Source organism: Macrobrachium rosenbergii, chromosome 8 (assembly GCF_040412425.1).
Source record: "Macrobrachium rosenbergii isolate ZJJX-2024 chromosome 8, ASM4041242v1, whole genome shotgun sequence".
Taxonomy (NCBI): domain Eukaryota; kingdom Metazoa; phylum Arthropoda; class Malacostraca; order Decapoda; family Palaemonidae; genus Macrobrachium; species Macrobrachium rosenbergii.
Window position 1 is genome coordinate 10024681 of NC_089748.1, and position 26847 is coordinate 10051527.

At 42.1% G+C, this 26847-nt stretch overlaps 1 protein-coding gene across 1 annotated transcript in view; it reads left to right on the top strand.

Moving 5' to 3' along the window:
* Nucleotides 1-26847, top strand: part of LOC136840600 (NBAS subunit of NRZ tethering complex-like) — a 791298-nt gene that overhangs the window by 81303 nt on the left and 683148 nt on the right. The window contains 2 exon segments of the mRNA XM_067107278.1: nt 728-924; nt 1595-1741. Coding sequence (XP_066963379.1) covers nt 728-924; nt 1595-1741 — 344 coding nt within the window.

Genomic DNA, 26847 nt, shown 5'->3' on the forward strand with positions numbered 1-26847 from the left:
TAAGATATACTGCATTATTATGTCAAAACATGCTTATTGTGGGAGATTGTCCAATCTAAAATACAAAATCTTGGCTGTTTAGCAGGAATTAGAGTGTAAGCATGGAATGTCAATAGGGTGGTTCAGTATACAGTAGTGCCACTGTACATCTTGTTTCTTAATTTGAAATTCTTGTAATGTTCTGTTGGCTGGAAAGTATCCCTATACATAAAGCAAAATATATCTGTAAATGCTGCGCTTATAATGCCACTTCCCACCTCCCAGCCCTGCTAATTTCTCGCAAGTTATTGATCATACAACACTGAGAATGAGACTGTTTTCTGTATGAGACCCTGGGATCTATCCAAGCTTGCATAGGACTACTAGATGACTGATGTTCTCCCTCTTTGCTCTCTCTTTGTAAGGGACTGAAGTGGGACAATCATTTGGAACACAGAAGGGCTAGATATAAGGGATGTTCTTGTATAAATGATTAATTCTGTTTTCAAACAAATTTATATATTGCTCCTTTATGATTTTGGAGATTTGTGAATTGTACTTTCATTTTTGATAGCATGTAAAAAATTGATTACAGATGTAGGTTTAATTGAAAAATATCAGCTATTTCTAAGCACTAGAATGAGATTATCAACGACTGTGAGCTATATATAATGGCATTTTAATAACTTTTAGAAGTATGTACATTTCAAGTGCTTTTAATGTTTTTTTTCTTTATTCTTTATTACAGATAAGTGAATCGTATGATAGGGGTTTTCTTGGTCTCGAGGTTGAAAGTAGAGTAAATACAAAAAGACTTCTGACTGCTGAAGGCCCAGATGAAGAGGAAGAATATCTTGATTCTGATGATGAAGAGGAGCTTTCTTTTGTGCAAAGATCTCGCCGTCTTGCTAAAAGTGCCCTCTACTGGGTTACAGATGCTGAGAGGTATTTAGTGCTGGTTTAATTAATTGCTGTAATGTAGTTAGGAAGTTGGTGATGATTATGAAAGAATTATAAGGGTAATGAGAAGGAGTAATGATGAACATAATGGAGGGAAGATAAATAGTGATGTAAAAATGTTAGTTATACTTATTAGTGACTTATCTTTGGATGAAAGGATTGGTAGTAATCAAAGTGAAATGGAAAATGACTGTGGACACTGTATAATGGTAACAGTGAATGGTGTTGTGGTAATGGTCGTCTAATATTAATGCTGGTTGATAATCATCACAGTAAATTGATTGAGGTAAAATGGATTGTAATGTTTGATAAGAGGAATGTCAAGAATAATGACTGATGGGTGACTGATGATTATATCAGAGTTTAAGGGACAGATATCAGGGAAGGGACAGCAGCAGTAACTGTTAGTTGGATTTTGATATTGTAAGGTCTGTTGATGCCGATAATTAAAATCAAACTATATTGAAAATGACTAAGGTTGTGTACTGGTAAATATACACTAAATAACTTATTACTATTATTAATTCATTTATGCCAGCAAGTTATGTATAACACAATGCATCAGTTGATTTTATTTTGGTGATTAAATTTAGTACTCATTTGGTGCGCTGGAATAATTCCAATATCTTTTATTTTATTTTTTTGTGTCTTACAGATTTAGGCCTCCAAGCAAGAGGCCCAAAATTGTACAAAGAACCTTTCGTCTTCTATGTTTGAAGAGCACAACTCCTGAAGAATTATTTGCACGTAAAATTGAAAATGAAGAGTATGGGGAAGCTTTAGCTTTGGCTCGTAGTTATAAGTAAGTGGTGATACTTTGCATGCAAGGAATAAAAAAGAAATAGTAAGTCATTGTCATCATAAACTATTTTACATACTCTTAATCCCTGTCCTTTGCAGTTTCTACTTGCAATCCCATCAGTTCGGTGTCTCAGTTTCACCCCTTTTTCCATGATTTCCTGGGCCCTCCTAAAGGTCATTGTCCTTCACTTCCAACTGTTACTCATCCCTTTTCCTTGTATTTTCAGCCATCTCAGTCTTTGATATCTTTATCACACTCTGTTTTCCCCATATAGGGAGGTAGTGCCTTCAGTGCACCTCACACAGTGCACTTTAGGCATTACTTAAGGTTCTTGGCAGTGTCCCTTTGGCCCCAAGCTATAACCTCTTTCATTCCTTTTACTGTACCTCTGTTCATATTCTTTTCTTCCATCTGACCTTCCACCCTCTCCTAACAATTGTTTCGTAGTGCAACTGCGAGTTTTTCTCCTGTTACACCTTTCAAATCTTTTTAACTCTCAATTTCCCTCTCAGTGCTGAATGACTTCATAGGTCCCAGTGTTTGGCCTTTGGCCTAAATTTTGTGTTCCAATTCAATCTGTTTTCCAGCCATGGTATACTTCATTTCTCTGCTGTTTCCTCATTTTATTACGATTTTTGCAGTATATTCTGGCCATGAATCTTAATATTCTGTCGTCACATTTTTTGAAAATTTCCATTTGTTCATTCCAGCTCATTTGTCATAAATAACCTTAATCTGTGCAATGGATGTTATACCATGCTTGGTCTTTCAAGAAAGCCGTGTTTATCTGTGTAGGCTCATAGTATGCAGAAATATTCCAAGCAGCTCTTCCAGAATTAGCATCTTCATGCCCATCTTCTTTCATCCAATAACCTCTTACCTTATCTCCATTTTGGCACTTTTTTTGTAGGTATTTGTGAGTTTTTACCTATTTTGTTAGTGTTTTTTGCCTTCCATGCTCATGGCATCACTTGCCACTTGGAGTTTACATTGAATTCTGTTTCTTTTTTTCTGTTAGTAAGTAATGTCTTCCTTTTTGCATCATAGGACTGCTTGCTCATCACTTAATTTCGAGCTTTCTTTCTTTAAATGTAATCATGGAATTCCATAATTAATAATTTATAGTATTGGTGTTCAGTAAGTAAGTTTTTGGTATAATGCAGTTTTTTTTAATGAGTTTCACAACCAAGAGTAACCTTCATTTCTCTTTTTTTAAGTTCAAACTGTTCTTTGTTGCAGTTTTCATGTTTACATTTCATTATTCATATTAATTTAAGGTTATTATTCTTTCGTCAATGCTTAGTCAGCGCTTATTAATTTTGATTATATTGTGATTTGTATGAATTCCCATTACTTATGTTTGTGTTTTTTGAGGGGGAATATTAGTAGTGATTTAACTACACCACAGTGTACTTAAGAGGATGTAGAGACAAACTTGCAACTCCTTTACATCAACTTTTGATGTGCCCTTAGTGAATTACATTCTACTAAATAAAATTCTATTAAAAGAAATTATGTACCAAATATCAAGAATTGAAACTTGTGAAATATAAAATTTAAAAAATGCAGTTAATAATAATAATAATAATAATAATAATAATAATAATAATAATAATAATAATAATAATAATAATAATAATAATAATAATAATAATAATGGGCAACAGTGTTCTCTACAAATGACATGCCCAGTGTTTGCATATAAACTGGTGTGTTCATTGGTGGTTTTTGTATGTCCAGAGGTGGGCTTACAAGTGTTGTGCTCCCAAAACCTCGGCAGATGCTTCATCAACCCTTCCTTGTCTAGGCCTGCTATTTCTCCAGAAGTCAGGACTTGCTCGAGGGCTTGCTCTGACACTCCTGGAATGGATTTTCTTGCTTACTCACCTGCCTCCCCATCAGTCTCCAGCATTGTGCTGTCTGCTTGTCCACTGGCTTTGTCTATGCTTGTACCCTCCTCTTTTATCCCTAACTTCTCATAGGAGTTCCTGAGAACTGGTGAGTAATCTTTCATATATGTTTCAAAAAGGGGCATTCTCAGTGTTTCAGGAAAGTTTTGTGGCAGTTGGTTGGTATGTAAACTAGTTGATTGTGGGCCTGTTAACTTCAGCATTGTCTCCAGCGTCACATTTGCAACTGAGATATACAAGGTACCCGAGTTGCCTCCTGCAGTATTTATGACATTGACAATGACCACCATAGCTGCCATTACATTGCCTGAGGTTATGTTATCCCTGCTGACTATGACCTTGACTCCACCCATGAATGACTGTTGTTTACTTCTGTTGTTTATTGCTATGCATCTGTTGATAGAGTTGTGGCTGAGAGCCATCCCCCTCCCAGCATGCTGAAGGTTGCAGTAATAGTCTGTCTCTGACTGCTGCATCTCTAGAGGAAAATCCTCTCCCGCTGATTGTCCCCTCTTTGTCTAATACTAACTCTCTTTAGGTAATTCATGACCAAGTTTTGGTGATGTTCTATTATTGTTTCTTTTGCATTCTCCTCCAGTGATATTTGTCATAGGTGTCATCAGTTTTTTTTGCTTACAGCTCATCCTTCAGCTCTGGCTTACCTGTTGACAAAGTAGCTTCTTTCCGGACTTCTGCGCTTGAATCCGTGAGACTTTGGGAAATTACCTTGCCTGCCCAGTGCTCCTTGGAGGGCTAGATTTAACTCTGCCAAGGATAGTGTTGCATTAGTTAAAGACTGATGAGGAACCTGCATATGATCTGCAGGTGGTCATTAAGTGAGGTCTCCTCTTTAGTGACCAGAAATTCATGGAAGAGGGCCAAGAGAAGACATTCTCCTTCATTGGAGGTGTTGGATTGAGTGTGAGACATATGCAACCCAGAGAGGCAGAAACAGCCTCAGAGGTAGCCAGTCCCACTGCCTAAGACTGACCCATCTCAGGGAAACCCAGCCAACATTTTTGATTGACCCATGGTCAGGCAACTTCAGACAGTCACAGATGTTGCCCAACTATCACCTGGAGAAGCTTTATTGTATCAAGGGCTGATTGTCATAAATGTACCAATCTTCCTCTGTGATGGCAGTGCTTGTAAAGTAGGCTTTTACTTTTTTAACTCTGTTCTCAGGCACGTACTCAAGTGGAGATGAACGCTATGGAGTAGTGTCTTAGGGAACTTCTGGCCATAGCAAAATGCCAGGAATGAATTTTAGGAGCCAACAGTTTGATGTTTCCCAAGGGAACTGAGCCTTTAAGGACAACACCAAGGCCTATAGGATGGTGGGTGTTGCTTGTTTGGGTTTCCATGTGTGACGTAATAATTGTGTTTTACTTTTTGGCCAACATTTTGATGAATTGGGATTTGGCCATGAGGAGTCTCCAATTTCCTGTCTTTTTAACATCAAGAACCTAAGGGTTTTGGATCTGCTGGATCAGTTATTGAAATGCTTTGACAAATTGACCTTGACTTCAGCCAGGGTAACCATCATCATCAAGTGCTTTGTTCCTAGAAATTCTAGAGATCATGGTAACAGTTTTGTGTGGAGATTTGGGAGATGGAAGTTATCAGAGATGGCTATCAACTTCTGTCTCTCAAGACAAGCTTCCAACTTGCAGTGTGGCATTAGGGTTTTGATATTTATTGTAGGGACTGAGAGGTTCCGGTCTCTGGATACTGAGGTGAAGTCAGTGATGTAGAGAAGGTGATTGAGGAAGTACAGGACAACTCATATGGCTTTTAGAGGCAAGGGGAGGACAGTACCCAGTCATGGACCCTAGCCTGTTAGATAAGTTTGTGTAGCAAACCCCTTTCAGGAAAGAAACAGTGTCCTATGTTTTCATTTTATTAGGAAAGAGGACATATGTTCCAGAGCTGCCAACTATGAGTAAGTACCTTGTCTTCTGTGAGTGAGGAAGGTTTTGTGTTTTACCCTGGCAGCTAAACCTCAAGTCTTCACCTGGACCTTAGCACCAATAACACCATGGAATGACATGAATGGCATCAGATTTTTGACATACTTGGATGACTTGCAGTTGATAGCACTCCTAATTCAAGTCTGCCAGTGCTTGGGACTTTACATTAACTGGGAGAAGTGTCATCTAGTGCTATTAACAACAATTACATAACTGGGTATGGATGTTAACACAAAAGCTGTCCTAATTTGGGTATCCAAGTGCAGGATCAAGAGCTTGTCATTCTTGATCCTGAAGATCTATTGTAGTTCAGATCATCGAGTCAGTTTGTGACAATCTGTGATCAGTCATCTTGAGTCTGGAGAAGCTGGTCCCACACAACCATTCCAGGACATGATTGCTACAGCTGCAAATGAGCAAATGATAAGGATTTGGCTGTCTGGAGTTTTTTTATCAGCTTGTGGGTGGCATGCAACTCAACAATACTACCTTGCTTGAGAAACAAGTGTAGTTGGAGATCTGAGGTATTGTGTTATCTCACCATGGACAACTTCCTATAGGTAGAATCTGATGCTGTCAGTATAGTTCTGTGGTTCATTTCAGGAAGGCAATAAAGGAAAACGTAGCAGATAATCTCATGTGTGGGAAGCAACTTTGTCTGTCGTCGTGGTCACTATATGCAGTGATGGCTTTGATGTCAGCTGGGCATACTTTTGGTGGACCTGTTTTCAGTGAGCCTAAATTGCAAGTTGGTATTGTATTGCCTTGCCAGCTGAACCAATTAGTTTGGAAGATAGAAATACTGATGCATTACTGGGGTGACTTGGATGTTATGCCTTCCCTTTTTTCAACTCAGAAGTCAAGTTAGACAAGCTTCAAGTCTAGGAATGCTATGGTGACCTTGATTGCCTGTCTTTGGCCACAGTAGGAGTGGTTCATGTAGATAGAGGAGATCCTGTTGAAAGAGAAGTGCTTTATCAGCCACATATATGAATGTTCCAGGAGAACTTAGAGATGTTGCAGCTTTATCTCAGGGAACTATCTAGCAAAGTTTCTGAAAAGAGAATTTTTTGCAGAAGCAGTAGAAACCATTGCAAAACATGCAGAGTTTTGATGATCAACCTTTACCAGATCAAGTAGAGACAATCTTCTAGTGGATGCAGTGAACAGGATGTTAATCTGGTTTACCATACTATTCCTTTAATTGCTGTCTTTCTTTTGTTCCCATTATCATTATAAAAAGCTGTCAGTCTATGCAGTTAGATGTTTTAGGGCTGTCCCCAGGTAAGTATTTCAGCTGTATGAACCCTAAGTGGGTTGGGATCTTTTTCAGGCCATGAATTGTTTCACCAAAGCTGTATACAAACCTTTTCTTGAGACCTCACTGTTGGATCTGACACAAGAGATAGCTTTTCTGTGCTTACATTATTATGGCTAGTCAAAAAATTCACAGTTTTTCTGGGAAAGTCATGTATTTTAAAGGCTGGACTTCAGGCAGCAGGATGATTCCTTAGCACCCTCTATCATCCCTACTCTTGCATCTCTCACTAGTAATTTAGAGGACCTGCTTATGATTCCTGTTAAGATATTTCAGCATTACCAGAAGAGAACCAATGTTCTTAAAGTGAGACCTGTAGATTATTTCTTTCTATAGGTTTGTCCAAGAGCAGCATTTGCAGAACAAGCTCCAAATAATTTAGACAAATTACTCTCTTAGATTACAACAATGTGTCAGATGATGAAGTAGTGCAGGTGAGAAATTTAGTGCACAAGATCAGAGCCCTCTCTGCTTTGGTATTAAAACTTAGAAAGGTGAAAGGGTATTATTCCAGTCACACTTACTATTCCTTTAATTGTGGACTTTCTTTTTTATCCCTTTATCACCACAAGATGTTGTTAGTCTTGGCAATCAAAGGTTTAAGAGTGTCCAAATGAAAGTCTTTTATCTTTGTGAACCAGAGCTGGGTTTGTGAGTGAACTGAGAATGTTTATTTAACATTTTGAGGGGGAAGTTCCTTGGGTTTTCTCTGCCTCCCAGCTGAGATCTTTCCTTAGCAGCAAAGAGTTTCACCCAACCTCTGTATGGATTCCATGCGTGAGGCCTCATAGATGGACCACACACAGAAGTTGGTTTTTCTACGAGTTATATCTCTGTAGTGAGACAGAGATATTAATGCCCTTTCTGGGAAAGTATGTATTCTAAGGTGTGGACTTGAGGAAGCAGGACCATTCCATAGCATCCTCACCTATCCTATCTCTTATAACTAGAGAACATGCTTCGAGGCCTTTAAGGGTATTTTGTCATTATCAAAGAGAACCAGAGTTACTAGAGGTGAGATCTTATGATTGTTTCTTTCAGTGGGTTGGTCTAAGAAACAATGCTTGTAAAACAATGCAGATTATTCACTGAACTGACAACAGTGTACCGGACAGTGAAGTGGTGCTGGTAAGAATTCTTGTTAACAAGATCAGAACCCTCTCTGTTTTGGTTTTTAACCCCCATGAGGTGGGGTAAAATATATGTTAACCCTTAAACGCCGAGACTCTATTTACAAAAGTGTCTGCCGTATGCCAGCGCTGTTTGAGAGTTAGCGCCGAAGCGGAAAGAAAGTTTTTTTTTTAAAAATCACAGCACGCCTAGTTTTTAAGATTAAGAATTCATTTTTGGCTCCTTTTTTTCTCATTGCCTGAGGTTTAGTATGCAACCATCAGAAATGAAAAAAAAATATCATTATCATATATAAATATTGGAATATATGACAGCGTGAAAAAAATTTCATATATAATTGTATACAAATTGCGCTGTGAGCAAAATGGTTAAAGCTAATGAGTTATGTTTTTTCGTTGTATTGTACACTAAATTGAGATGATTTTGGTATATAACAAATTGTAAAACGATCAAAGCAACACAGAGAAAATATTATCACAAAATGATGCATGAATTCGTAATGAGCGGACGTAAAAAAAAGTTTTTTTTAAAAATTCACCATAAAAGGGATTTTGACCGAGGAAAAATCTATTTCTGAGGAAGGTCCCGTGTCACCCGGTGAAATTCCATTACAGCATGAATTTCTAGGTATAACAATGCTAGATATACCAGAGAAAAAGAGCTTTCAGGAAAGCTGGGGTTACTACCCCCAGTCGACCGTCTTTAGAAGACGTCGGTATAATGAAGGGTGAGTGAAATACCACTACCACGGAAATATACTCGAAAGATCTCTCCTTATCAAAACCCCCGTAAAAGAGCGGTGAGCCGTTACAGCTCCCACACCTAACACCCGCCAGGACGGCGACACCAGCGCCACCTACTTCATTCCATGCTAGCACTAACCCCAGACTTGGCATGTGCAAGAAGGGGGGGGAGTACTAGACTAGACAGGAGGGTCACCGGGTGACACGGGACCTTCCTCAGAAATAGATTTTTCCTCTTCAAAATCCCTTTTCTGAGTTCAGTCCCGTGTCAGCCGGTGAAATAGTGATAGAGAATCATGCCAAGACTGCTACTACTGGAAAACAAGGGGGGTAACCTGAAGAAAAGGCAAAATTGTAACGAAAATAACTTTAATTAAGGAATCTCTTCCATGAAGCAAGAATACTTAAAAGTAAGGCAACTTAATTTTAAGGCACACCAATAAACTTAACACTACAAAACACTGGAGGTCCCCGGTTTGATGGGGAAAAAACCTCAAAAATCTTAAAATTACTTAAAAGTAGTGAAACATGAAATGTGCACAGAACAAGAAATACAACCTTAAAACTATATATGTAAACTTAGGCTTAAACATGTAAGAGACAAGACTAATGAAAATAACACACGCAATTATCCGGGGTACGTGGAGCCAACAAAAACTGTCCAGTACCCCGCAAACGAAACAATTATGGCTAATCAGATTACAGTTTTCCATCATCAAATACAAATATATCAATATGAAGAGCTAGGCAGTGAGGTATAAACGACCAGGAGAATAAGCAGAGAAGCAAATGAGGTAGGCGGGCTGGGGGAAAAGGAAAGGATACAATTATTTAATGTGGGAGATGACACTTCCCACTGCTATAGTAGAATATTTCAGGGCTTGAGTGATTTTAAATAGTGGCGTTTAAACACTAGAGGTGATTTCCAACCCGTATATTTTGATAACTCTGAAAAGTCCATATTATGAAAATAATTAATAGAAGTAGCCACTGCTCGAATATCATGAACTTTAGGAACTGAGTCTGGGTTGGCTTGTTTAATGAAATACAGAATTTGTTGTCTTATACCATTAAGGGAAAGAGTACCACCTTTCTCCTGATAAAAAGAGGACCCGACTTACTCTGTGGAGTTCTTGAGAGGTAAGATTTAAGTGTATGGACTGGACATAAAGATTGATCTTGAGGAAGGGGCACCACCTTCCAAGGAGACCACCTGTCCTGTGGGTCTTCGTTCTTAGCTAAAAATCTAGGGTCAGGGGAGAGGAGGACTTCTCTGGATGGGAGGAAGTTAACAAAATATCACCTCTAGTGAGAGCTGACAGCTCTGAAATTCTAGCACCTGAAGCCAAACTAAGTAAAAATAAGGTTTTCCTTAACAGATCTTGATAAGAGCAATGTAAGTTATCCAACTCTGACGCTAACTTAAGGACGTCATTGAGAAACCAAGTAACCGAATGTGGACGTGATACTGGTCTCAGACGAGCGCATGCTCTGGGGATGGATGAAAAATAAGAATCTGTAAGGTCGATTTTAAAGCCGTAAAGAAATACTTTCTTCAATGCCGACTTGACTGTGGTAATAGTGGCGGGAGCCAGACCTTTCTCAAACAGTGACCTAAAGAAGGAAACTCCTAAATTAGTCGTCATAATTTTGGCTTCAGATGCTTTCAGGAAGGAGGCTAACTTTTAGGCTGCTGAGTCATATTGCCTAATAGTAGAATCTCTTTTATCTGATTCTAAAAACAGAGTGTTGACAGGGTCAATGTTTGCTCCTTTTTGAGCTGCGAACTTTATAAAGTCCATAAAGCTAGGGCATCTTGAATCCTTGAGGAAGCTGACACAGTCTTGGTTTGTACTGTCTGGGTCAGAATGGGCTTGGGAATCCGAAGACCCCGCAAGCCCAGTTCCTGAAGGAGAGGGAACCAAATGCTCTGAGGCCAATAGGGGGCTACCAGAGCTGGTTGACCTTTGAATGTCCTTAGTTTGTGTAAAACTTTCAGCAGCAAATTTATTGGAGGGAACAGATAAATTCTCTCCCAATTGTTCCAATCTACTGTCATTGCGTCTGTGGCGAACGCCTGAGGGTCCAGGTTGGGGGCTACGTAACAGGGGAGCTTGAAGTTGCTCTCCGTTGCGAACAGATCCACTTGGAGTCCCGGAACCCGGCGGCAAATCCATTTGAAAGATTCCGCATCCAGGGACCACTCCGTCTCCAACGGGGTAGTCCTGGACAGGGAATCCGCCACCACGCCCGGACACCTGCTAGGTGGGTGGCTGACAGGTGCCAACCGTGCTTGTTCGCCAGGAGAAGATAGCTACCATCACTTGGTTTACTCGACCTGATTTGGAGCCGCCCCTGTTGATGCAATGAACTACACTGCGCTGTCTAACACCAACCTGATATGAATCCGATTGGGAGGGCGGATTTTCTTCAGCGTCAGAAAGACCGCCATGGCTTCCAGGGTGTTTATATGGAACTGCTGAAACATTGTGGACCACGTTCCCTGTACTTTCTGTTTTGGTGAATATCCCCCAGCCGCTTAGAGAAGCGTCTGTGTGGATAACTAGTGCCGGAGGGGGAAACTGAAGTGGAACTGTTTTGGACAGGCCCTTGACTGTGGTCCAAGGCCGCAGCCTTGTCTTTAAGATTCGAGGATAGAGGAGACCCTGTCCCTGAGCTTGGTGTTTGCTCGACTCCGCCACACCCTGTTTATGTCCTTTAATTTGGCTTTCAAGAGCAGGTCTGTTACTGAAGCAAATTGAGAGACCCGAGGACCCTTTCCTGGGACCGACGGGATGCTGACTGATTTTTGAGAAACCTCTTGGTGAGAGATGCTATCTCTTTCCTCTTGGAAGGAGGGAGAGATAGCGTGTGGGAGGACAGGTCCCACTGAAGACCCAGCCATTGAAACCGAGACTCGGAGTCAGGCGGGACTTCTCCTGTTCAGCTGAAAACCCAATGACTCTAGGAAACTGGTGACTATGGACGTGGCTTCCTGACACTCCGGAACAGTTGGAGCCCAGATTATCCAGTCGTCCAAATACGCTGCTAGGGAGATTCCTTGGGACCGGAGCTGCTGTACTACCGTATCCGCCAGCTTGGTGAATATCCTGGGTGCAATGTTCAGACCGAAGGGCATGACCCTGAAGGAGTAGGCTTGGTTCCCGAGTCTGAAACCGAGGAACTGAGAGAAATTCGCGCAACTGGGACGTGATAATAAGCGCCTGAAAGATCGATAGAGGTGGTGACGGCTCCACGCGGAAGTAGAGTCCGAACCTGAGCTACCGTAAGCATGCGAAACTTGTCGCATTTTATGTAGAGATTTAGACGCGACAGATCCAGGATCACTCTTTGCTGATCGGAGTCTTTTTGGGAACAGTGAATAGCCTGCCTTGAAACTTTAGGTGCCTTGCTTTCTTTATTGCTCGTTTGTTGAGCAATTCTTTTACATAATCCTGTAGGATTGATGTGGGTGGCTGGTAAAATCTGTTTGGGGAGGATTTTTGATCCAGCTCCACCCTAGTCCCTTGGACACAATGCTGTGTGCCCAAGGGCTGAAGGTCCATTGGTCCCTGAACCAATACAGGCGACCGCCTACCTGCGTTTTCTCAGTGGGAGGGAGCGGGTTTGTTCCCTCTACCACGTCCTCTCCCTTGGGGGTGGTGTTAGACTTTTCTCTGTAGGGGGCCTTGCCCCTTCCTCCCCTTGCCACCCTATTGAGGCCGTGAAAAAATCCACGGCCTTCATATGTGGGGTTGTATGCTGGTGAGGATACATAGGAGGCGCCGCTGGTTGGACCAAAACGTACTGCTGGGGTTGGGACTTAGAGGTAGATGGCTGGGCCACTGCCGAGACCGGGACAGCTTGAACCATCGCCTGATGAGGCCTCTTATGTCTCCTGAACCTTTTTCCTCCCTCGTCTGGGGGCCGGCCGATTCTGGGGTCTTGCGCTTATAAGTGGGAATTCCCACCGAAGCGAAGACTCTGATTGGCCGTGTAGCTTCGGACATGACGGATGTAACCTCTCCTTCAGGGAAGAGGTTAGGTCCCCAGATTGAACTTTTAATGAGCTTGTTAGGCTCGTGGCGGATTGTAGCGTCAGCAAAAAATAAATTTTCTACATTCCAGCCTAGCCATAACAAACTCATGCAAGTCTAACTGGAAGGTCGCCAGGAAAGACTTAGCCAGGACCTGGAAAAAGGGTTCGTCCGAGCCGGAGACGGCAGTAGCCTCAGTAAGACAGCCGGAGCTCAAGGACCGGGCTAACTTAGTCCGGGTCTCAAACTCCGCCTTTAACAATGATTCCGGCAGCTTAGGGAGTTGCTCGCTAAACTGCGTGGAAGCGCAAAGAGGGTCCAGCTTGCCTACAGTGAAAGTGGACGGGGCGTCCACCCAGAACTCGTTACTTCCTGGGAATACCAGGGAAGTAGGGTCTGTTTCCCTCAATTGAGGAAAGGGATTCCCATCGAGGCATGCTCGGGTCGTAGCCAGAGCAATTTTGTCCATACAAGGAGTGGGAAGATCTTCACCTAGGGTGAACATCGTGAAATTGCCCTTGAAAGGGGTCAATTTTGTGTTCACTGCCTGCCACTCCGTCAGAGTGCGCGCAGCAGAGCCGACTGGGCTTGGTCTCTAGGGATGATGACAGTTTCCCTAGGTACCTTGTCTGACCGAATCCAGGCTTCTTCGGTAAGCCTCACGAAGCCAGGATAAGGGGGCAAGAGATCGGGGGGGAAGAACTCCAACTCCTCCAACCGTCTCGTGCCCAGACCGTCTAAAGGTAAGTTTGCCATCATGTTGGATGGCCCGGAGTGCAAACCGCCAAGGGTTTCCGACATCAAACGGCGGGAGGTCCGCAGTGTCGGGGATAGAGTACTGTGGTTCTGCTTTAGGTTGGTGAGCCAAACCTTCCAGTACACTGTCATAGGTGGCAAACTTTTCTGAGATCTTCTCAAATCTAGAATCTAGGTCCTCCATGAATTGTTTGTACAGTTCAGTGGCCAGGGCTTGTGCGTCAAAAAGAGGCTGGCGAGGAGGGCTTGGTTTGCCGCCCTCTTACTCGCGCCTTTGCCGGAGGAGCTAGATTTACTCCCGGAGGCTACCGGTCCTGGGACCTTAGCCTTCGACGGGGAAGGGCAATGCCTTCTTAGAAGTCGAGGACTTATAGCCCTTCGCCTTCCATGAAGTCTTCAACTTGGGGATAGCAGACGGAGCTCTATCACCCAAAGAGGAAGACTTCACAAAACCTGCAAAAAGATGATACAGATGAAGCAGGGAGTTAAACAAAGAGGGCCCGCCCCAACATCCTCACTTACCTCTCCACTTACCACCTGGTCCTGCTCCGTATTCATAGGTTCCAAGTCGAGATTTAGGCGGCAACATCCTCCGAGACCTCGGCGCACATGATGTCCACTTGAGGTGGCTGGGTCGCATCACGGATCTGCTGGATAATAGGGGTGGCAAGTTCTTTCTGGTACTGCTGCGGCCACCCGTGCGCGGGTAAAGCAGGTCCCTCAACCTGGCGCCGAGGGCGTAGGGCTTCCCGACGGAACATTCCTGCCGAACCCAGCCACCCAGGCCGGAGGGATTCAAGGCAGACTTCTTGGAAGTTTCATCCGCCTGCAAGGAAACCTGTAGTTAGTCAGGTATGCAAAGACCGACGGAGAATATAAACAACGTAACGTATGAGGAGCATGGACCGGAGGAAAGAAGACTTTCACTTACCGACTCGTCTTGGATGGTTGAGGAGAGAGCGAAGCAAACCTCACAGCCATCGGGTGCCAAACAACCAGGTCGTCCAGCCGGACCGCACAACCAGCGTGGGTCCGGCACACACGTGCCCGTGAGGGTTGTTGAAGGAGGCGGTACACCGGCTCCTCACAACGAACAGTCTGTAAAGGTAACAGAACATGAACCTCACACTCTAAGCAAAATAAAGCCGGCAAGGCCGGAAACTCAACTACAACCGAATACTCCGGTGTAGAAGAACTACCAAATTAAACTGGGCCAATAAGCTTTAAATGCACAGAGCGGAAGTTAAGGATTCATACCGGAGGACTCCGGGAATGAAGGAACGAGAAACCAGAAACCAACCATAAGGGCTGCCAGAAAATTAACGTGCGGAGAGCCCCAGGTGTGGGACCGGAATCACGTATATGGTAGAACAAAATAATAATAATAATAACAATAAACAAAATTAACAATGATGGTAACCCTCCGAGACAGGAGGGGTCTGTATGCTAGCGTGACATAGAATCATCCCACATCTATCTCCGCACCGGGAAACAAATGGGTAAAGGATCAATGTTCATAACATACGGCGGGCCACACCTAAACCCTAACTCGTAGCTCGATGGGGAGACGAGAGGTGAGACAGGATTCTGAACACGCTCGAGCAACCGAGCCACCCACCCCACCACAGCGAAGCTGGGGACGATATGGGAGGGAGCGAATCCCTCTACCAATAGGAGAAGTCCCTGACTCGGAGAAAACGCCATCTAGCGTCACCCGCACGAGTCGCAAGGCTGAGGGGGTAGTGGGGAGGAGTAGGCTACCGGAAGGGGAGAGGAGACAAGGAGAACATGACACCCGCTCAACTGCAACCTTCCTTCCCAATGAACTTGGAAGGGAAGCCTACTCCAGGGAGCTACACAGCCCAAAGCCCAACATCTCCTAGGCGTAGCCTAATAAAAACCAAACCTAATATAGGTTAGGAAGGAGAGAGGGGTGAAAAGGGAGAGGAGGAACCAACAGGGAGAGAAATTTTTGTGCCGAGAGCCAACAGGAGCAGTAGGGGATAAGTAGGCGACTAGCCTAGAGGAACACGTCCAAAGAACTCGATTCCTCCGAAATTGGGGGAAGAGGACTAAGGGGCTCACTCTGACCCTAAAACGAACCCTGAGGAACAGCAACAAAACTCCCTCAACCTGATCTCCTCACCCAGGGCAAGGGATGGAGCCCACACTACCACCACCATACAAAAACAATCAAAATAAAATTACGTTCACAGGAAGTGTAGCCTACCTCGGGTAATTTCAAAATATTTTATAAGGTTCATCAGAGGCAAACTACACAACCAAAAATAAAAAACAAATAAAACTAAAAACATTAAATTTAAAATAAGAGCACCATCTTCAAGAATAACATAATAGCCTATGAGACTAAATGAAAAAGAACCCGACCTGGTGGGGGGGGGTACAGGATGGAGCAACTCCCTAAGAGAGGCCGACAGGCCAAAAATGCAAAACAAAAACTAAAGTTGGAGGGGGAGCCATCGCACGGAACCACCAGGAAGGAATTCAAGGGCTAAAATCTAAATATATATATAGCGACTGGGAGAAAACTCCGACCGAAAGAACAGAAGGAGTCGCCTCACGCGATGGTCGACATGGCTGATAGGGGACGCCGTGGCGTCATAAGAAGATCCCAATATTTATGAAAATACGAGACCAAAACAGCCATAAACAGATCAAAAAACCCCACAAGAAGATGGTACTTAACTTAGAGATGGAAAAGGTGCTCGAAGCCATCGTAGATGAAGAAAAATTAATCCAAAATAGGGACGAGCACACAAAAAGAAGCTTAACGTATCACGTGCTAGAAAATGGAATGAAGTAGGTGGCGCTGGTGTCGCCGTCCTGGCGGGTGTTAGGTGTGGGAGCTGTAACGGCTCACCGCTCTTTTACGGGGGTTTTGATAAGGAGAGATCTTTCGAGTATATTTCCGTGGTAGTGGTATTTCACTCACCCTTCATTATACCGACGTCTTCTAAATATGGTCGACTGGGGTAGTAACCCCAGCTTTCCTGAAAGCTCTTTTCTCTGGTATATCTAGCATTGTTATACCTAGAAATTCGTGCTGTAATGGAATTTCACCGGCTGACACGGGACTGAACTCAGAAATCGAAATATTGTGCTAGAGACTTCCTGTTTGTTGCAAAATGAAGGTAAATGGTTGAATATTACTAGAATGTAAGAGCTTTAGCTTACAAAGTTGACCGAAGGTTGAAATTTCGGCACTTATTGTGATTTATATGAAAATATTTCAAAACTGATAAAAGCTACAACCATGCGTTATTTTTTGTTGTATTCTACATGAAATTGCGCACATTTTCATATATAAAACATTATGTAATGGCTAATATAAAATGGTGCAAAAATTACAACAAAGTGACTAAAGAAATTCTGAGATTTTCAGCAGTGTTAGCATGCGCGGAGGTAAGGAAAAAGTTTTTTTAAAAATTCAACATAAATCGAAATATTGTGCTAGAGACTTCTCGTTTGTTGCAAAATAAAGGTAAATGATTGAATATTACTAGAATGTAAGAGTTTTAGCTTACAATTGCATTTTTCGACCATTTCGGTCAAGTCAAAGTTGACCGAAGGTTGAAATTTTGTCACTTATTGTGATTTATATGAAAATATGTCAAAATTGATAAAAGCTACAACCATGAGTTATTTTGCTTTGTATTCTACATGAAATTGCACACATTTTCATATATAAAACATTATGTAAAGGCTAATAGAAAACTGTGCAAAAATTACGACAAAGTGACTAAAGAAATTCTGAGATTTTCAGCAGAGTTAGCTGATGTTTTCTTTTGGGATAAGAAAGAAATTCGAGCATGTGCAGCTGGGTCACGCTTATAAACAAAACAACAGCGTGATCCGTGAACTCCCAGCATCCCTTAAGGCGCATGATTTAAAATTTTTTGCAAACGAGGCCTATAAGTATTTTTCCGGGAATATTTAAAAAAAAATTTTGTAGTCGATATATTTTACGTCCACTCGGCACCCGACAAACAACTTTTGTCAACGTAAAATATGTCCAGTCGGCATTAAAGGGTTAATGTAACCCCCTGACTGGGTAAACTTAAGGTTGGCCTGTGTGAAAAAAAAACATTATTGTAAAGAGGGAGGTATGTATATGCACATGATAAAAATATGCAACAGATTTTTTTCCACCTACTGCAACATGTTGAAAGTGAATATTTCTGGTAGAGATGGGCAGTGGCAGAGCTGACTGAGGCGTTGTGGCCTAGTGCCTGGCCTCTGCACTGAAATCCTCATAAAACACCAGGTAATTTAGTAAGTTGTAAATGTTCTAATTTTTTCTTGAACTTGACATTGCAAAATTACACTACAGCTAACATTATGCCATAAAAGATGGATATAAAAATAGCACTCTCTCTCTCTCTCTCTCTCTCTCTCTCTCTCTCTCTCTCTCTCTCTCTCTCTCTCTCTCTCTCTCTCTCTCTCTCTCTCTCTCTCTCAAACTTGACATAGCTGTGGTATTTTCTAATCTCCTGTCATTTCTCTCTAGCTTACATCTTTCAGCTTTATGGACCAATTTTGGGTTCTGTAATAAAACTGAGGTTCCCTGAGGGTTATCTAACTTCCCAACTGATGATATCTTTCCCTATCCTTGAGTTGCACTAAAGCGCTGCATTAGGCCTTACTGCTGGATGTCACACTGAAGTTGGTTTTTATTTTGGTGTTCATATCTTTGTTGTGATTCAGAAAGATTCATGCCTTTTCTGGGAAAGGGCTGGACTTAGAGCAGTAGAACCATTTAATTGCACTCCTTCCATCCCTTATACTGCATTTTGATCTAATAGCTAAGAGGGCCTTCTTCTGAGTCTTACCCACAAAGATGCTTCTTTTTCTGAGCATATAACAGTGTGTCGGCTGATGAAGTGGTGCAGATGAGAATTATAATTCACATGATCAGAGCCTTCTCTACTTTGGTTTTTAAATGTCTATATGAAAGCAGTGTTAACCAAGTTGGCCCTATTATTTCTTTAATTGCGGGCTTTCTTTTTTCCCTTTGTGGCCATAAGTAATTTTAAGGTTTGGTGGCCCGTTGTTCTAGGTTCAACCAATTACAGGTCTTCACTTGTGAGTCATTCAGTTAAACTGAGAATATTTCATTGAGGGTTGTCACTAATAACTAAGAGTACCTTCCGAGTTCTGTGAGGGGATTTGTTGTGAAAAGAGAATCACAGTTCCTAGAAGTGAGACCTCTAGAGTCTTTCTTTCTGTGTTGGTCATAAACAAATTCTGCAGAACTGACTTCTGTTAACTCAGAAAGATCATTCTTTGGACTTACAACATTGTGGCAGATGGTGAAATGGTGTGGGCGAGATGAGAAATCTCATTTACAGAATTGTAGCCCTCCTCACCCAGGTTGTAAATGTAGCAGATAAAAGGGATGTTAATCCAGTTGCCCCTACTTTTCCTTTAATTGTGAGCTACATTTTTTCCATTCAATACTATTAGAACTTGTCATTTTTGATAGAGTTTTTAGTGCCACTGCTTTTCAAGCCTTTCAGCTCTGGACCAATTGTGGGTTCTGTAGTGAACCTGAGAATATTTATTTAGTTCCTTGAGGGTTCTCTAAGCCTCTTAACTGAGATATTTCCTTATGCAGTACTAGAGGAGTTTCAATTAGCCTCCATACAAGCCTTTGCATTATATATCTTTGGTCAGTCTCTCATAAAAATGATCTTTCTCCTGATATTTACATCTTTGGGGGGAGTAAGAGAGATTCACATACTTTCTGGTAAAGTTGTGTATTCTAAGGGCTGGACTTGAGGCAGCAGGATCATTCCATAGCACCTCCAACATGAGGCGTTTCATCATACAGTAATAAAAAAAACTAGAGTTCCTAGAAGTGAGTTCTGCAGATTGTTACTTTCACTGGGTTGGTCCAAGAAGTAATGCTTGCAGAAGTCTCTTTATCGCAGATCATTGTCTAAGCGAACAAGAATTTGCTGGATGGTGAAGCAGTGCTGATAAGTTTTAGTCTGCAAGACTATAGCCTTTTGTACTTTGATTTTTAAATGTAACAGACAATTGGGGTTTTAGTTCAGCCAACCCAGCTGTACCTTTAATTGTGGGTTTTTTTTTTTTTTGTCACCATGAGAAGTCAGTTTTGTCACCCAGAGTTTTAAGAGCCACCTTCCTGCTAGGCTTTCATCTTAATAGACTAGTTTTGGGTTATATAGGAAAATTGAAAATATTTATGTAATATTTTGATTAGGAGGTACTTGGAGAAATGTTTATCTTGAATGTTTTTCTAGCCTAACCCATCCAGAAATGCTACAATTATGCAATCCACCCACCTGCTCACGTTGTTGTTCTTTTATAATCCAGCTTACGACTACAAAAAATCACAAAACTGACTTACAACCCAAACCGGCTTACAATCCAAAATTGACAACCTAACCATCAGAGAGCTCTCTCTACCTCACCACAGTGTTTTCAACCCTCCCGCCTGTATTCTCTACATTTTGCTCCCTCCCGCTATGTGTCATCCTATGACGTCACAACACAAATGGATACTTTTAAACATGAAGAATGTTTTATGAAATTAAACCTGTGCTTTTTATACATTTCGTAATGCCCATACCATTTCAGTAATGCAGAAAATAAAAATAAAATAATAATGATTAAACTTCTTACCCCATCATGTAGGAGTTTCTTCAAAAGTTGATACAGACTTTGAATTAGGCATCATTGTTGGTTCTCACACAGGAGTTGGTTTTTCTCTTGGTTTTTACCTCTTCATGGTGAAAAAAAGATTTGTGCCCTTTCTTGGAAAGTTGCACATTCTAAGACTAGATTTGAGGCAGTAGGACCATTCCATAGCACCCTCTGCCATCCCTTCTCTTGCATCTGTTAGTAATAACTAAGAAGACTCTCTTCTGGGAGGCCATTCCATCATTATCAATAAAGAATTAGTCCCTAGAAGTGTGACCTCTAGCTTGTTTCTTCCATGGATTGACCTAAGAAATAATGCTTGCAGAACTGTCTCCTACTAACTCAGGCACAGAATCTCCACTTTGGTTTTCATATGTGAGGGGGGGGGAAAAATTTATTTATAACTAAAATCACACTAATTCACTATATTTTCTTTAATGAATTGATAATTTGCAGTGTTTAATTAATTGCAGTATTTACATTAATATTAATATTTGAAAATTGATAAATCATTTATTTATCATACAAAACAAATAAACACAGAGAGAGAGAGAGAGAGAGAGAGAGAGAGAGAGAGAGAGAGAGAGAGAGAGAGAGAGAGAGAGAGAGAGAGAGAATTATTTTTATTATTTAATGTTATTATTTTTAATGTTATTTTATTGTATTAAACTTAATATTCATATTTGAAAATTACTTTGTAAATCATTATATCATAAAATGTATATGTAGACACAGTACAGTACAGTATTTAGTCATGAAAATAATATGAAAATACAGGATATTGTTATATGAAAAAATCCATGAATGGGTGAGTTTTCCTGCAAGTAATTTATAGACAGGTTCCACAGAAAATTCCGCGAATCGCTGAGTTTGCGAATTATGGGCCCGTGAATCCAGGGGTTTGACTGTATCTGTCATACACCACTGGGGAAGCTCCTTCTTTGGGAGTCGCTGCCCCCTCCCAAGGGGACTTCTCTGGCCTCATCGTCTCTGTCCGTCGCTCGGCCTTCGCTTCGGCGAAGATAATGTTCTCATCACCAGAGCTGGACCACCTGGTTAGGAACCTCTTCAAGGTGTTCGAGGTCTTTAGTTTCCTAGACTGGATGGTTGGAGCCCTTGCCAAGAAAATTGAAGACTACAGGGACTTGAATGAGAACTCTGCATTGGATTGATTAGGAGTTTGTGCAGACAAAGCCATCAGGGATGGGTCTTCAGAACTTGCGGACCTTTTGTCATTGGGGGTTCTGAAGAAGCGAGAACTTTGGTGCTCCTTCACCACCAGAGGAGTCACACAGTCCCAGAAGTCGGCGCTATTATTTACGCCTCTAGATCCTCTTCACCTTTTTCCTTGGACAATAGTGAGGGAAATCACTTCAGACCTCCAGAAGAAGTCCACTGAAGACCTCTTAGCACAGTCCTCCAAATACCCTAAGGATTTGTCATCTTTTGTGCCTAAGATGGTCTCTCCTCTTCAGCAGCATCCCTTTCGTGGAAGCAAGCTCAAGTTGCACCCCAGATCCCGCTCCAATGTCCAGCTCTCAGCCAGAGCCATCAAGAGGAGCTCTTCCAAGGCCTTGTCTAAGAAATGAAGAAGTCCTTCGTGTCCCAGTAGGAGCCAGACTTCTCCATTTCTGGGAGAAGTGGAGTCACAGAGGAGCAGAACAGTGGATCGTCAAGGTTTTGAAGGAGGGTTACTCCATCCCCTTTATGGAGAACTCTCCTTTAGTCACTTTTCCCATCATCTTGAAGGCCTACTCAAAAGGCTTGGAGAAGCACTCGGCCCTTTTGAAGGAGGTATACTCTCTCCTTCTAAAGAGAGCCATAGAAGAAGTTGAGGACATCTGCACAGAGGGCTTCTACAATCGTCTGTTTGTAGTCCCCAAATCATTGGGGGGTTGGAGACCAGTCCTTGATGTAAGCGCCTTCAACCTCTTTGTAAGGAAGATGAAGTTCAAGATGGAAACGAACCATTCAGTCCTGTCATCCATTCACCTGGGTGATTGGATAATATGTTGTATATGCTGGATGCTTACTTCCATATCCATATCCCCATCCATCTGGACTCCAGGAAGTATCTCAGGTTCGTCTTCCAGGGCAAAGTCTATCAGTTTCGGGCTCTTTGCTGCGGCCCCTCCACGGCACCTCAGGTGTTTACTCGAGTCCTCACCCCTCGCAAAATGGCTTCATCTGATCGGCATCAACATCAGCCTTTACCTGTACAACTGGCTTCTTCGATCCCCTTCAAAGAAGAAGTGCACAAAGGACTTGCAGTCCATTCTTTGCCCTACTCAGGAACTAGGCATACTAATGAACCCCCGAAAGTCCCTGTTAGCCCCGACACAAGAGATCCTCTATTTGGGGATGACTCTCAATTCTCAGACTTTTTGGGTTTTTCCGTTCCCCAAGAGAATCACCAACTGCCTCCAGATGATCCGCAGTTTTCACGCCCTCATGTCTTGTTCGGCCTACCAGTGGATGAGCCTATCGGGGACTCTAGTGTCCACTGAGATGTTCGTCAAGTTGGGCAGACTCTATATGAGAGTCCTCCAATTCTACCCCGAAGCTAAGTAGAACAGGAAAACCCAACCAAATTCTGTTGTGTTTCCCATAACTCAGGAAATCAAGTTGGACCTCCAATGGTGGCTGTCTGAAGGAAGACTTTCGCAGGGAAAATCTCCTCATCCTCTGAGCCCCAACTTAGACTTTTACTCAGATGCCTTGGATCTTGGTTGGGGAGCCCCTTTGGGGAGTCAGGATGTTTCTGGGATGGGGTCCCCAGAACAGTGGTAGTCAATGTGGACGATACCGCTGCACTGACATATATTCGGAAACAAGGAGGCATTCATTCGTTTTCTCTCTGCCAGGCAGCAAAGGATCTTCTATGGGCAGACCAAAATAGAATGACTCTGGTTACTCAATTTATTCAGGGGAAACTGAACATTCTGGCAGACGAACTAAGCTGTTGGAAGCAGGTCCTTCCCACCGAGTGGACCTTGGATCCCCTGGTCTGTCTCAGCCTTTGGAGATTATGGGACAAACCAACTATGGACCTGTTTGCCACTTCAAGACACCATTGACTTCCCCTCTACTGCCCTCCAGCCCCGGATTCCCTGGCATGGGCGACAGACGCCATGCTCCAAAATTGGTTTGGACTGGATCTGTATGTTTTCCTGCCCTTCAACATGGTAAGGGAAGTGCTGAACAAGTTTGTCTTGCACCACAGCATCTGTTGACCCTTGTAGCCCCATTCTGGCCCATGAACGAGTGGTTCCTGGACCTTCTGCGGCTTTTGGTGGATTCCCTAGGCTACTTCCCCAAAAACCATGGCTACTCAAACAGCCTCACTTCAAGAGATACCACCAAAGGTTGTCTGATCTTGCTCTGACAGGCTTCAGACTGTCAGGAAGCTTGTCAGAGCGAAAGGCTCTTCAAGAGCAGCCGCAGAGGCTGTTCCAAGATGCAGACGCCAATCTTCTTGCGACGTCTGCCAAGCAAAGTGGGCAGTTTTTCGTAGATGGTTTCTCAGACATAACGTCTTCTGAGACATCTTTGACACAAATAGCAGAGTTCCTCCTCTATTTGAGGCCTCTAGAAGTCTGTCCTCTTCCACCATTAAGGGGTATCAAGCTATGCTTGGCTCGCTTTTTAAGCATAGAGGTCTGGATCTGTCATCAAACCCGGATCTTAGTGACTTCATCAAGTCATTCGACACTTCTAAGCAGAAGAAAGCTGATTTAGTTTCCTGGAACCTAGGTGTGCTGGAGCGGCTCACAGGACCTTCTTTCGAACCCCTCTGTTCCACTTCCCTAAAGGACCTCACTCGGAAGACACTCCTCCTTGTGGCTTTGGCTACTGTCAAGCGCATGAGCTGCAGGCTATTGATAAGAGGGTAGGCTTTTCCCAAGGAGACACAGTGTGCTCTTTTACCCTAGGTTTCCTAGCTAAGAACAAGGACCCATCCAATCCCTGGCCTCGTTCCTTCCACCTTAAGAATGTAATGGAATCCTTGGCCCAGCGGAAGAAGGAAGGGTTCTTTGCCCCGTTAGGGCCCTAAGATATCTGCACAGGACCGAGAAGATCAGAGGGCCATCCAGCAACCTCTGATGTTCTATCGAGAATCCTTCTTGCCCTCTTTCTAAGAACACATTGTTGTTCTTCCTAAAGGATCTGATTTCCAAGGCCAATTCTCAGATTCTGGAGGACATTTTGCCTTCTTTCAAAGTGAAAGCACATGAAGTCCGAGCAGACGCTAACTCTCTTGCTTTCAGGCTAATACGTCCCTTTTGTCCATTCTTTAGTTGACCTTTTGGAGGTGCAAATCGATATTTGCATCTCACTACTTGAAGGAAGTCGAAACAGTGTTTTTGAATTGCAGTGGCCTGGGGCTGGCATGGTATCGGGGGAAGAAATATAGGAAGCATTCTTTCTCTTCTCTGTCTCTTCACCTTGGTGTAGGGTGTTAAGTTTTGGGGGGGCCTGGTGATACTTTGTACCTGGAGTATCCACCATTCTTAGTGGATGGGTGGTGGTTTTTTGTCAGAGTAGGTGACAGCATTGTCTGGTTATTTTTATGTTGGTACTGAGGCCAGGACAAGGGCATTTATGCATGTCTTGTCAGTGATCAGGCCTGTCATCTGCTGCAAGACTCCCACTTATGTAGAGGTGACTGACGACTCAACTGCCATGCCGCTACAGGTTAAGATGAGCACCAACCAGAGACAGTATTCACCTGCAATAGCTCTCTTACCAGGTAAGGAAACAACAAGCATTGTTTCAATGCTAGCAATCCTTTCTATTTCAAAGTCATTACCATTCCTTAATGTTTTGAAGTAGAATATGTCCATACATTCCACCCCCTATCAGTGTGGGATTCAGCTGTGTAATTACTTGGTAAGTTACTTATATATTTTCATAATAAAATTAAGCCTCATATATGTTTACCAAGTAATTACAGAATCGGAGCCCTCCTGCCTCCCCTCTCATGGACATAGGGCACAGACAGTAGGAGGTTGTCTGCTAAGTCATTTCTAGTACTCCCGTAGTGGGCGGGGCTGGTCACCTACACTAAACTATTGAAGTGCTACCGCGATTTTTAAATAAAAGGCTGCCCCGCAAGTTAGAAACTGTAACTATGTAATTACTTGGTAAGTATATATGAAACTTTGATTTATTTTGAAAATATATTTTTTCACTTTTAATAAGTGGGATCTCTTCTTTATGTATTTCTCTGTATCTCCTCTTACTTCTTCCTGATGAACACCATATTCTCTGGAAGCTTGAATTTTAAGTCAGTGGCCCCTGTAGGCTTGTTCCATATGAATTGGTTTCATCTTTTGAATAATAATAATAATAAAGTGCACTTTTCCTGAGTCAGGTGACACATGTATATAAATCCAAGCATCTTACTTTTACACTCATTCTTGTTTATAATGACTCCCTGAGTTATCAGAGCCTTAGTTCTTGACTAGTCTAAGTCTCCAAGTGTTCTCCTGGATCCTTTAGGTCACTTTCATCACTCAACAGTATTGAGAAGTGCAATCCTCCCATCTAAATTGTAATATTGTCATGTATGAATTGTAATAAAACAAATTTAATTTTTTATAAGAAAATAAATTTTTTCTTACGTACCCATTGCTTATTATAATGAGTACCCTCCTCCCAGTTCCTCAGGTCTCACAAGGTTATATCCAGATTACCAAAAAAATATGAGGTGGATGATTATTGGATAACTGAAGTTCCAAGTGGCTTGTGTACTGGTGCTACTGCTGATTGTATGTCACTGAGACAAGTGCATTGTCTGAAAACATTTAAAAGACCACAAATGTGACCACATATGATTGATGGTTTTTTGATAACTAATTCTCCAAATTTCATATTTTTTGTTTTCAGCCCTAAAAGTGATTTAGAATATCTTTTGATTTTCTTCTGATAATTTTACGACATTTTTGGTATTTACATGATAGAAGCTTGATTGAAGTTTTCTATTTCTTTTAATTATGCATGTTCATTTCAGTGAAGTTATTTGCCTTAGGTGCTTTCTCAATGTTATTTGGAGGGTTACTGAATTTAAAGTATGTTTTTGGGAGCTTGTAGTGGTAAATATCTGCACCCAACATAAAGTTTTCATCTTAGATCTGATAGGCCAATGCATTGTAGGTTAGTAGCAGAAAGCAAATATGATACCTATTTGACCATTTTCAAATTCTGTATTATCATGTTGAATATACAAAAATTTCATCCAAGTTGCGTGATCTTGTATTGTTTTTCAAAATAACAAGATGAAATGAAAGACAAAGGTGCACAAAATATTAGTGATAATACTTCATTCCACCAGTCAGGATTAAACTAAGATCAGCTGAGATATTTCCTATTAGCTTAAAAAAAAACTGTATGTTTATATTTACTTAGTATGGTAACAAGACCAAAATAAATGCTGGGTTGTTGATATGAATGATTTTAGGTAGCTGTCTCCATTGGAGAGTTTGTACTAAATTTTAAGATACATTTGCTCATTGTCACATTTAATGCTACATTCCTTTATTTTCACCACTTTT